General features: G+C 34.8%; 1 protein-coding gene across 1 annotated transcript in view; it reads left to right on the forward strand.

Annotated features, from left to right (window-relative positions):
• The window catches only part of DMGDH (dimethylglycine dehydrogenase), a 95,346-nt gene extending 88,016 nt beyond the window's left edge, over window positions 1-7,330 (forward strand). Inside the window, exon 16 of the mRNA XM_051991807.1 lies at window positions 5,816-7,330. Within this exon, the coding sequence (XP_051847767.1) occupies window positions 5,816-6,031 (216 nt within the window). The 3' untranslated portion in view covers window positions 6,032-7,330. The remainder of the gene's footprint in view (window positions 1-5,815) is intronic.
• Window positions 7,331-11,731: the final 4,401 nt, after the last annotated feature.

Here is an 11,731-nt window from a genome sequence, read left to right on the forward strand (position 1 = left end):
ATGAGAATTACCATGTTGTCTCTTGACTATAGGTTTGAAACAGATAATTATTATGTCAAGTAATTACTAATAATTACTATGTCAAGTTTATAAAACTAGGAATCAGGACATAATGCCGAAAATGTGTTGATGTTTAAAAGGCTAAAAATGATCTGTTATAATTGTTTGCTAATAGATACAAGCTCCTCACTGAAGGATATGGGTAGTCCTCCATTGTTTGTAATATTGAGGTCACACAATGAAAATATTTTAAGTAAGATCCTACAATCTCTTTTCTTCTTATTCTCTTGTGAGGCAATCAAAGTTAAGTGACTTGCTCAAGGTCACACAGTTGTTAAGTATCTGGAGCTGTATTTGAACTCAGATTCTTTTGACTTCAAAATTTGTGTTCTAGCCACTGTGCCTTCTACCTGCCCCTTTTCTTTTTGCAATTAATTTCTACGTTTTATTCATCATCTTTTCCCTTAACCCATCCTTTTATAAATCTCCCTATTTCTGTTAAAAGCATCATCATTCTTCCAGTCTCCCAAATTTGTAACTTTGGCTTTATTTATGAGAGACAATATGTACACATGTAAGTACAGGGGTGTTCTGTAGGCAGCCCCTCCCAGCTCTTAAAAGCTGGTCCAGTGTCAGCATTTATAGCTTGAAAATCAGCAAATGCTACCAATCAGGGCTTGATTTATTATTCTGTTGATTGTCTAGTTTAATGAAAACAATGCTAATAATACAGATTAAACTCAAAAGGCATTCCAAACACTTCTTTTTCTGAGAGAAACAATTATTAAACATATACACAAACTTAACTGGTGTTAAGTTTTGGGTAGTGTAGGGGGAGGCAATAAAAGCATGTGAAGTTAGGAAAGACCATGACATCTAAGCTAAGTGTTTTTTTTTTAAGCTAAGTTTTGAAGGAAGCTACAGATTCTAAGAGATGGAAATGAAGACAAAGTATATTCCAGGCATGTGAGTCAGGAAGTTCAAAGACTTGGACACAAGGATAGAATGTCTCTATGAGGGAAAGGAATTTGATCAGTGTGCTTGAAATGTGTGAAAGAAATTAATGTATAATCAAAGTGCCAAGATAGGTTGGGATTAGGTAATAAAGGACTTTAAATACCAAACAGAAGAGTTTATATTTGATGTTTTAGTAGTATAGTCAGATCTGTGCTTTTGGAATATCACTTTGACATATACATATATATGGAGTGTATATATATATATGTGTGTGTGTGTATGTGCATACACACACACACACACACACACAGAGAGAGAGAGAGTATTCATTGGAGAAGAGAGAGACTTGAAACATTGGGAAGTCACTGTAATATTTCAGGTAACAGATGATGATGGTTTTAATTAGGGTGGTAGCTATATGAGTAGAAAAAAGGAACATATATGAGAGATAATGTGGAGGTACAGCTAAAGTTGGCTCTGAGGTTGGGAATCTGGGTGAATGGAAGGATGGTAGTGCCTTTGGCTAAAATACATAAGTTAAAGAAAAGAATAGATTTAGGAGAAAAGATAATGAGTTTTGTTTAGGACATGATGATTTTGAGAAGTCTCCAGGATGTCCAGTTTGAATTGTTGAAAAACAGCAAATGAAGATTTAAAGTTCAGGAAAGAATCATATATCAATATTTAGGAGTTTTATATATATATGGAGATGATAGTAATCCCATAGAAAATAAAATGTCAAAAAAGAAGTATACATAGAGATAAAGGGGTCTATGGCAGAACTTTGGGTTATACCCACTATTAGAGTGTGGATCCAGGATAATAATCCAATAAAAGATAATAATGAATAGCCAATCAGACTGGAGAAGAAAAAAGAGAGAGTAATGTAATCATAAAAACCCAGGGAGAAGGAAGAACCAAGGAAAAGAGAGTATGATCAAGTGTTAAATGCTTTAAAGAAGACATTGGTCTTGAAAATTAAGAAATAGTTGATAATTTCAAAGAGAGCAAATTCACTGGGGTGATAAGGTCAAGGAACCAAAACTGTAAGTGAGATGAGAGAAAATGGTGGCCATGAGAAAATATAATTTTTTCCCAAGTGTTTGTCTTTGAAATGAAAGAGAGATGTGGGAAGAGAGTTTAAGGGGGGTGTTTGAGTCAAGTGAGGATCTTTTTAAGGAAAGAAAGCCCTTAGGTGAGATCACAAAGAGAAGGGAAGAAGCTAGGAGACAGAGACATTGAAGATTAGAAAGAAATATGATTATGGATGAGGTCAAAAATACATGTGGATGTATTTACCTCACAAGCAGAAGGGCTACTTCTTCATCAGAGATGGGAGTAACAGATAAAAAATGAAGATGATATTAAGAAATATTGAAACACAATGTAGGGAAGAAGAGGGAGTTCAGTGTGAATGATCTTTATTTCTTCAATAAGGTATGAAGTGAGGCTGTTTTGGGATGATGGGAGGAGACTTGATAAAGGAAGTAAAATTTGGGAACATGTTCTTTGATGAAAATAATAGCCAAGTCCAAAAGTAAAACTATTGAAATGTTGCAATGAAGAACCAGTTGAGATTATATAACATGAATCTGTAATAAGCCCAAATAGCAAGATTGTGTCAGTCATTAAGTCAAGGACTTACTATGTTCATGGTACTGTGCTAATCATTATTGATACAAAAAAAGGAAAAGATATGATCCTGCCTTCAAGGAGCTCACATTCTAACATATAAATATATATTAACATATAAATAATTATGTAGCAAGTGTGTGTGTATTTACATATACATATATACACATGTAGTAAATGGCAAGTAATCACAAAGGGTAAGCAATATCAGTGGGGAATGGGGGTTGCCACAGGCAAGGATCTCTTGAAGAGATGATTTGAGTTAAGTATAGAAAGAAGCCAGGATTTCGCAGCAAGGTAAGAGAGCATTTTCAAGCATGGGGGATAGCTAGGGAAAGAGTTGGGAGATAAAGTATATTCAAAAGATGCTCAGAAAGTTAATGCTGCTGGATCGTAGATGTATGGAGAACAATGGATAAGAAGACTAGAGATATAGGGACAGACCAGGGGCTTCAACAGTCAAAGATAGATTTTATGTGATTCTATTTGCATTAGAGAATCATCTAAATTTATAAAATTGGGAAGGAGTGACATGATGAGACCTGAGTTTTAAGAAGATCACTTTTGCAACTTAAGTAGAGAATGGACTAGAGTGGGAAGAGATGTGAGGCAGGGAGAATTACTAAAAGATTACTGCAATAATTCAGACATGAGACACTGAGAGCCTATCAGGGTAGCAGTTATATGAGAGTAGAGTGGAGCTATGTAAGAGAAATATTACAAAAGTAGAAATGACCAGGATCTGGCAACAGATTAGATGTGAGTTGATAGTGAGTAAAGAATCAAGGATGACACTTAAGTTGTGAGCTTGAGTGACTTGGGACAGTTATATGATTTGTGAGCAGGAGCGGGGGAATCAGATGGTAAAGGCATTTGAGAACTGGGATTTGGCAAAGCAATGATATTTCAAGGGAGCAAGGGATTCAACAGTGGACAACAGTGCAGTGTCAAGATTAGGAAGGAAGAAATGTGATAAAGCAAGGATGATGGGGGAGGGAAGTGATCCTGGGGAGTTGAGGGATTAGAGGTCATAGGAAGGATGAAGAAAAGCTTTAGAAGGAATGAGGCTTAAGGAGAGATGAATGACAAGATAAAATAACTTGATAATGGATTGCATTTGTGAGTGATGGATGACCCTCCCCATGGGTAGATAAGGTAGATAAGAGGCAGGTAACAGAAGAGGCAGAATAAACTGAGGAACTAGGAGGCCAGATTGAGGGAACAGTAAAATGTATGTTAAAATTCCCAACTATAAGGTTAAGTAAGGGATGGGTTGAAGAACAAGCCAGATACTGAATTCCTTGAGAAAAAAAGGGGGTATAACTTGTAGGCTGGATAACTTCCAGGAAGATCTGGAGAGGATGAGAGACTTTGATTGAGTGATGCAGAAATGGAGAGAAAGAAAAAGGATTTGGGATTAACATTTAGAAGCTAGAAATATACACAATCCTTCTTCTGGACCAATGGGATTGGGGAGAAGTACATAGATGGAAGACAGGAAGACCATCATATCTCTGTAAGTGTCAAAAGATGAAAGTAGCACGAAAGGAAGAGTTAAAAGTAAGTGAATAATTACTATTATTAAACATTATGAGGACCATTTTGGAAAGCTACTTGGAGCTATGCCCAAAGGGCTATAAAACTGTACATACCCTTGTTCCAGCAGTGTTTCTACTGGGTCGGTATCCCCAAGAGATTATAGAAGAGGGAAAATCACTCACTTGTGCAAAAATATTTTTAGCAACTGTTTTTGTAGTGGCAAGGAACTGGAAATTAAGTGGATGCTCATGAATTGGGGAATGGCTGAATATATGAATGTAATGAGTATTATTGTTCTATAAGAAAGGATGAGCAGGCTGATTTCAGAAAGACCTGGAAAGACTTACATGAACTGATACTAAGGAAAGTGAGCAAAACCAAGAGAACATTGTACATAACAACAACAAGATCATGTGATGATCAACTGTGATGAACTTGGCTCTTTTCAACAATGCAGTGATTCAAGGAAACTCCAATAGATGGTGATGGAAAATGCCATATGTATCTAGAGAGACTACTATAGAAATTGAATGTAGATCAAAGCATAGTATTTTTGTCTTTTATTTTTTTTGTTATTGTTTGCTTGTTTTTTTTTTTTTTTCTTTCTTGTCTTTTTTCACTTTTGATCTGATTTTTCTTGCACAGTGATGAATATAGAAATAGGTTTAGAAGAATTGTACACATTTAACCTATATCAGCTTGCTTGCTATCTTGGGGAGGGAAGTAGGGGGGAGAGAGAAAGAGAGAGAGAAAGAGAGAGAGAGAGAGAGAGAGAGAGAGAGAGAGAGAGAGAGAGAGAAGAAGAATTTGGAATACAAGATTTTGCAAAGATGAATGTTGAAACTGTCTGCATGCATTTGGAAAAAATACTATAAAAAGTTATGAGGAAATTGAGCCCTATAGAAATAAAATAATATATTCAAGATCACAAAGTGAATTTTCCTTGACTAGTTCTTTAAGAATGTCATAGTTATTCCTGTAGTCATAATTATAAAGAATTGGAGATTATTAAGTCATTATCTATGAAATTCCCTTCATTTTATGACTAAAGAAACTGTGTGCCAGATCAAATGTAAAGTTCTTAGTACAGTATCTGGTACAAGTCAGAAAAAGTGATATGAGGACATTCTCAAGCTATCCTTTAAGAACTTTAGAATCAATTGTATGACATGGGAGACACTGGCACAAGACCATCCAGTATGGTGTGCCCTCATCAGAGAAGGTGCAGTGTTCTATGAGCAAAGCAGAATTGAATTAGCCCAGAAGAAACATGAGATAAACAAAGTTAGAGAAGCCACCCCAAATGTTTATATGAACTATTTGTGTCCGACTTGTGGCAGAGCATTTCAAACTCATTTTGGTCTTAATAGCCATAACTGGACACACCATAACTCAACTCTAACAGTGATGTTATTTTGGTCCTCTTTGAGAATAAAGGACAGCAACCAATCTGGTATAGAGTATTCACTTAATTAATACTTGTTTCTGCCCAGAAAAGTGGAGCCACGATATCTACATCTATATCACAGAGTAGCATAATATAAACATATGAGTGTTTTTCCACTGACTATCCTATTCAGAGTGATTTCCTGTTGTCCAGGACAAATGGAGTATATACTTTAATACATAATTGACCATGCACAAATGAGTGATGTAAATAGTGAGGATTATTTCTTTTGTCTTTCAGGTTGTTGGCAACACCACTTCTGGAAGCTACAGTTACAGCATCCAGAAGAGTCTGGCTTTTGCTTATGTCCCCATGGAGCTTAGTAAAGTGGGACAGAAAGTGGAGGTCGAACTACTGGGCAAAAATTATCCAGCAACCATCATACAAGAGCCACTGATTTTGACTGAGCCAACTAGAGCTCGGCTTCAGAAAAAGGCTGGAAATAGCCAAGTTTGAAAGAAAATGAGGGAAGAAATTACTCTTATTAATTTTACAGCTGCTTTACAAATCGTGTGACTATGTGACTGCTCTCAGGATTATGAATCACTCTAGTTCTTCTGAGAAATATTTTCTTTTCCAAATTCTACTAATGAATTAACTTCAAAACCAACCAAATCCAGTTTTAAGTTCATTCTAAAACCTTTCCTTTTCTCTCCAAACCATCCTCTCCCCTAGCTGTTTTCTATTTTTTAAAAGCAGATTTCAAATAGGTGATTTACATTGTCCTTTCATAACAAAAACTTGATGTGAGGATGAGGACAATTTATTTCTTAAGTTTTGTATCATGCAGTATTGGAGCAGCAAAAAGATCCTAAGAAGCTGTTTTTTCCCCCAAAATGTAATGATCACAATTGTTAAAAGACAAGTAGTCCTATGAATTTGTAATTTTCTTTATGTTTACAAATCAGTGAGAATAATTCCATTTATGTCTTACATAAAAACAAGCAAGAATATTATTGTTGTGAGGGACTCTTTACTGGGCAACCTCAGATGATCCAAATAACCAATTGTTGGAAATGTTCACAATGGAAACAGTCTTAATAGATCTTAACTAGTTTAGTTTTTGCCTGGTTTAATGACAGATCTGTTCAGGTATAAGAAATACTAAACATTTTAACAATCTCCACCTTGAAACAATTCAGACATTGTTTCAGAACAGTTCTTATTGTCCTTTTGGAAGGTCGTTTTAGGAGAAATATTGCAAAGAAAGAACATAGTCTTCCCTAGGAATTGTTCCTTCCAAGCCTTCAGCAAAGAAACTGAAGCATAAATAGATTGTGCCAGTGGAAACACGGTTTGAATAATGAATACCTATCATTGAAGAAAGAATTAATGGAAGTTGACATCACACTGAGCTGTTCTGAATATCATTTTACAAAGCAGGTCAAAATAAAGTATAAAAGCTGACAGGGCTGCACTTAGCGTTACGCACAGCGAGAAATCCATTTGGAAATTATTCTTTGTTCGACTTTCAGAAATGATTTGGGTCTACTTGGCTGAACCAATCCGAAATATTCCTTTTCTTAAAGGTGACACTATTTATAACTAACGAGTGTGTGGAATGTATGTTTTTTGCTCAAACACATTTGCTAGTTATTAAAGAAAACGGGATATGAAACATGAAAAAACTATAGTTAGAATGCATAAACTATAACAATACTTCTTAATGTGTATGTTTCAGGAAACATGACAAATCTACTAATATCCGATGTGTTATGAAATACAATAGAGTGGTCAAACACTCGAATTTTCTAACTCACCCTTTTTCTTGGAAAGACCATTACATGAGGAAAATAAAGATGTAGTTCCCATCTCAGCATATGCTTTTTAGTAGGTATAATCTAGTCTCTCAATTGCTACATCTAGGATTTCTACCATCAGCTAGAACTTATACAGAGCATAGTCTTTTCTGTGAATTAGCATACCAACTTTCTTATGGATTTTTAACCAACTATAACTATTAGATGACATTTTTTTCTCAGTAAGTAAATTATCTCTTTTGATCAAGACAATTAAATTAGTAATTAAATTAGCCCATGCTTTAATAGACCAATAGGCTTTCCTTATTCTTCTATCACTGTTCTCTGAGAGTGCTGCAGTGACTCTTTGGAATCCCTTTAAACAAGCAGGGTTGTAAAATCTTGGGGAATAAATAAAAATAGCACATGAGCAGGCTGATTTCAGAAAGACCTGGAAAGGCTTACACACATAGGACAGCCTAAAGATGCAAAGACTGCAGATGGAATGTTGGTGTAAGGATCCCAGGAATAAGATTTGGTAAAAAGTGTTTGATTCAGTTATATGCTAAATGATGTAATAAATGATGTTCTAAACCGTATGATTAAGATTGGAGAAGGATGAGGAGGGAAGTAGACATTAAATGATATCCCATTTCTTTATTTGAGAGCAACTTTATAGTTGTCCAAAGCCTCCCAAGATAATACCTTTTCCTATCTTGTAGTTTCCCCAACTTGAGTTGGTGCTAGTATGATGGTGGCTAGTTATCCAAGAAGTTACCCAGGATTCTTAGGATTTTTAGTTATAAAAGACGTTAGGGATCAGAAAGGATAATGCCCAGTCCCCTTTCCCCCAAACCCAGGTCTTGTCCCTAGTCAAATATTCTTCATCTTTTCCTCCCCTACTCAGATGTACTTCAGCAAGAGTACTGTGAAAAAGATAGATATTCCAACTTAGAATAGGGCCTTTGGGATCTATCTTCTCTGTTTACATAACTATTATCTTTGTTCAGGTGCTGAAGCCTCTATGGTTAGGAAAACATAAGCTATTAAAAATATAGCTCATAATATAATATATTATTATATAATTTATATAATATATAATATCATTCACATTATATGTAATATGATATAAATATAGCTTATAATATATTATATTTATCATATAATATTTTCCCAAGTATTACATGAGTAGTGGCTCCATTACAGTGGTTTGCTGATTCCTTGATGTAGCTGCTGACAAAAGAAACTGAACTTTTAGCATTATCCTCCAAGATGATGTGGAAAAGTGAATTCCATAAAGTCAACCTGAGTCAAATAGCCCAGAAAATAACTAGGAAAGGGGTCACCTTTTCCAAGTACTTAGTCAACAAAGATTTATTAAGCACTCACTATGTGCCAGACACTGTGCTAAGCACTAGGAATAGAAATAGAAAAAGAAGATAGCCCCTACCTTACATTCTATCACAGAAGATATTACATAAAAGATAGCTGAAACTGTGCCTGGCACAGGGACATGGGAAGCAAGTTCTAGGGAAAAGAACTGCAGCAGAGAAGCCTGGAAAGGGCTTAAGATACTTCCCCCCCATGCCAAAGATTAAAATCCGGAAAAAGTGTGTGGAGAAAAAGGGGATCAGAATGGAAAGCAACAGTTCTTCCATCCCAATTTTTAGAATTTTCATACTGTAGTAGGCTTTTTACCTTCTTTTAATTTTTTTTTCACTGAAGTGTACTGCAGACAGTTATTTCATACATTAACTATTCTCCCCAAATCCTGGAAGTGGTGGCAAAGAAAATTACAATGGTAAAATTCTTAGAGGGAATGCATAAAATAATTTCTTAAAATTATATATATGCATGTGAAAAGCTAGCGTATAAAACTACACTATCCATATTGCTTAGTAAAGGATTGTAAGAAGACCATCTCCTTACATTGTCAGAATGGAATTGAAATCACTCTTGAACAATTTCTTTAAATATAATGAGCAAGAAACATGATAGCTGCAAACTTTGATTCAAGGATTTGTATTTTCTTTAAAGATTCTGGGATGCTAATAAATGCTACTGAGTTTTCAGGGCCCCTTCAATTTTTAATCTCATTTCCTTCTTGAACTATTCATTTAAATGAAGCAATGAATAAGATCAACCACAACTTAACCTTATTTAGTGAGTGAACTTCAGTTTTTTCTGATGAAGAAATAACAGTTTTCTCTTACTGGCTCTTCTCTCTCCTTCTGAGAAATTTCTTTTCTTCTATTTGAAGGACCAAACAAATGGTAGATAGCTATTAAAGAGGTTAAAATTGCTTAGCTCTTACAAAACTGTCCTTTAAAAGTGTAGGAAGAGAAATAGAAAGGGGAAAAGTTGTAATGAATGGAATATTTTGTTGTGTCCTGCTTTCTAGAGCCCCCAAGTTGGGGTGACAAAACATACTGTGCTTTCTAGAGCCTCCAGAGTGGTTAAAATATACCATCTTAATGGAGGAGTGATGAGGTGCGACTCCATATTTCCACCATCCTTAGAAGTCCTGTCTCACCACTCCTCCACTAAGACAGTATATTTTAACTACCTCAGCATGGGATTATAAAACAGAACAAATGACTGTATAAAATAACATTTAAAAAAGTTATCTAAGATATCTAAGATATACAGGGAATTAGCACAAATACCTAATAGGGTCAAGAGGCAGTGATCAAAAAATGATTAGAGTTATAAAAAAGAAGAAATTGTTAATAATAAGATGAAAAATTGTTCAAAATACTACAAAATATACTCATTAGCCTTACAGAATTAACCTTACAATCACCAAACTATAACAGATAATTAAAAAAAATAGTAATAGTTCACGAAAGAAGGACTGCAAGCCAGAGGTGCTGATATAATGCTGGTGGAATTATGAATTTTTTCAATCATTCTGGAGAAATGATTTGAAATTATAAGAGAAAAGTCATTAAACCATTCATACCTTTTGATTGATAGATCACTTCTGAATATACACACCAAACAGATCAAGAAGAAATTTAGACAACTAGTTTAATACATTTTCTGCAATTTGGTTTTGATTTTTCAAAGACTGGCTCCTAAAGACAATAGCATAAGAAATAATGACAATGAAGAATTAAGAGAAACAAGGGAAAATTTATCTGAATCAATGCAGAATGTAATGAGCAGAATTAGGTAACTAAATATATGATGATTCTAATATTGTAAATGAAAAGGATAACACAATGAAACTAGACTGGTGTAGTTTTAACATCTACTCCTGGCTGTGGAGAAGAGCTGAAGAAATGTATTTTTTTACCTTTTCTTGAAGAAGGGGACTATAGGTATGAGATATTGCATTTACTTCCAGACATAATGGCTGTGTTGATTGGTTTCATTTAACTGTTTTTCTTTGTCCTAAGGAAAGTCTTACAGGGTAAGAGAGGGGGATTGAGGTGGGGGAGTGGGGGATGGCAAACTCTCATTGGTTACCATGCCATTGGAGAAGTGTTTCTATTAAACAATGTTTTCAACTTGGAATCCTTTTTCCTATGATAATTTACTTCACAATATCTATATATCTATGATTGTAACAGTGAAGATATTTTCTCCACTAATGCAAACATCAACCCTCTATATCTTAGTAGAGAGAATTTCTAAGAGATGGTATGAACAAAGAAAAAAAGAAAGGAAGAGAGAGAGAGAGAGAGAGAGAGAGAGAGAGAGAGAGAGAGAGAGAGAGAGAAATTGTTGATAGGATTCCTGTTCAGGTATGAGTCAGACTAAATAAATTCTGAGAATCTTCCCAAATCTGAGATTCTGTGAATCTAGCCACCATTTTGGAAAAATATATTTTATTGATATCTCTTGCTTTTATATAATTTGTATTTCCCAACATTTCTCTATCCAACTCTTTCTCCCTCCCTCTCTCTCTCTCTCTGTCCCTCTCTCCTCCATCTTAGAGAATCTTTCCTTACAGCAAAACATAATGCAAAAGGGAGAAAACAGTCCAGAAAAAACTATCAAACATATAAAAAGGGTCAGAAGTCATATATGTAAATATATATACACACATGTATATATGTATGCATGTGTAGATAGATAGATGCTCTTTATATTCTTCCCACACACACACATACGAGGAAGTTGGGTAAGGTAACTTTTCATATCTCTTCTTTGGGATCAACCTAAGTCATAATGATTATTGCAGAATTCAGTTTCAATTGATTGTAGTTACTATGTATAGGATTTTCCTAATTTTTCTTATTTTACTAAGCTTCAGTTGATAGAAGTCTTACCATGCTTATCTATATTCATCATATCCATTGTTGCTCATAATATAATAATATTCCATTATTCTCATGTATCACAACTTGTTTAGTCATTGCTCAGTTGAGGAACAATCTACTTTCTAACCACAATTTAGAACATTGTTTCT

This window comes from Antechinus flavipes, chromosome 1 (genome assembly GCF_016432865.1).
Source record: "Antechinus flavipes isolate AdamAnt ecotype Samford, QLD, Australia chromosome 1, AdamAnt_v2, whole genome shotgun sequence".
Lineage (NCBI taxonomy): Eukaryota > Metazoa > Chordata > Mammalia > Dasyuromorphia > Dasyuridae > Antechinus > Antechinus flavipes.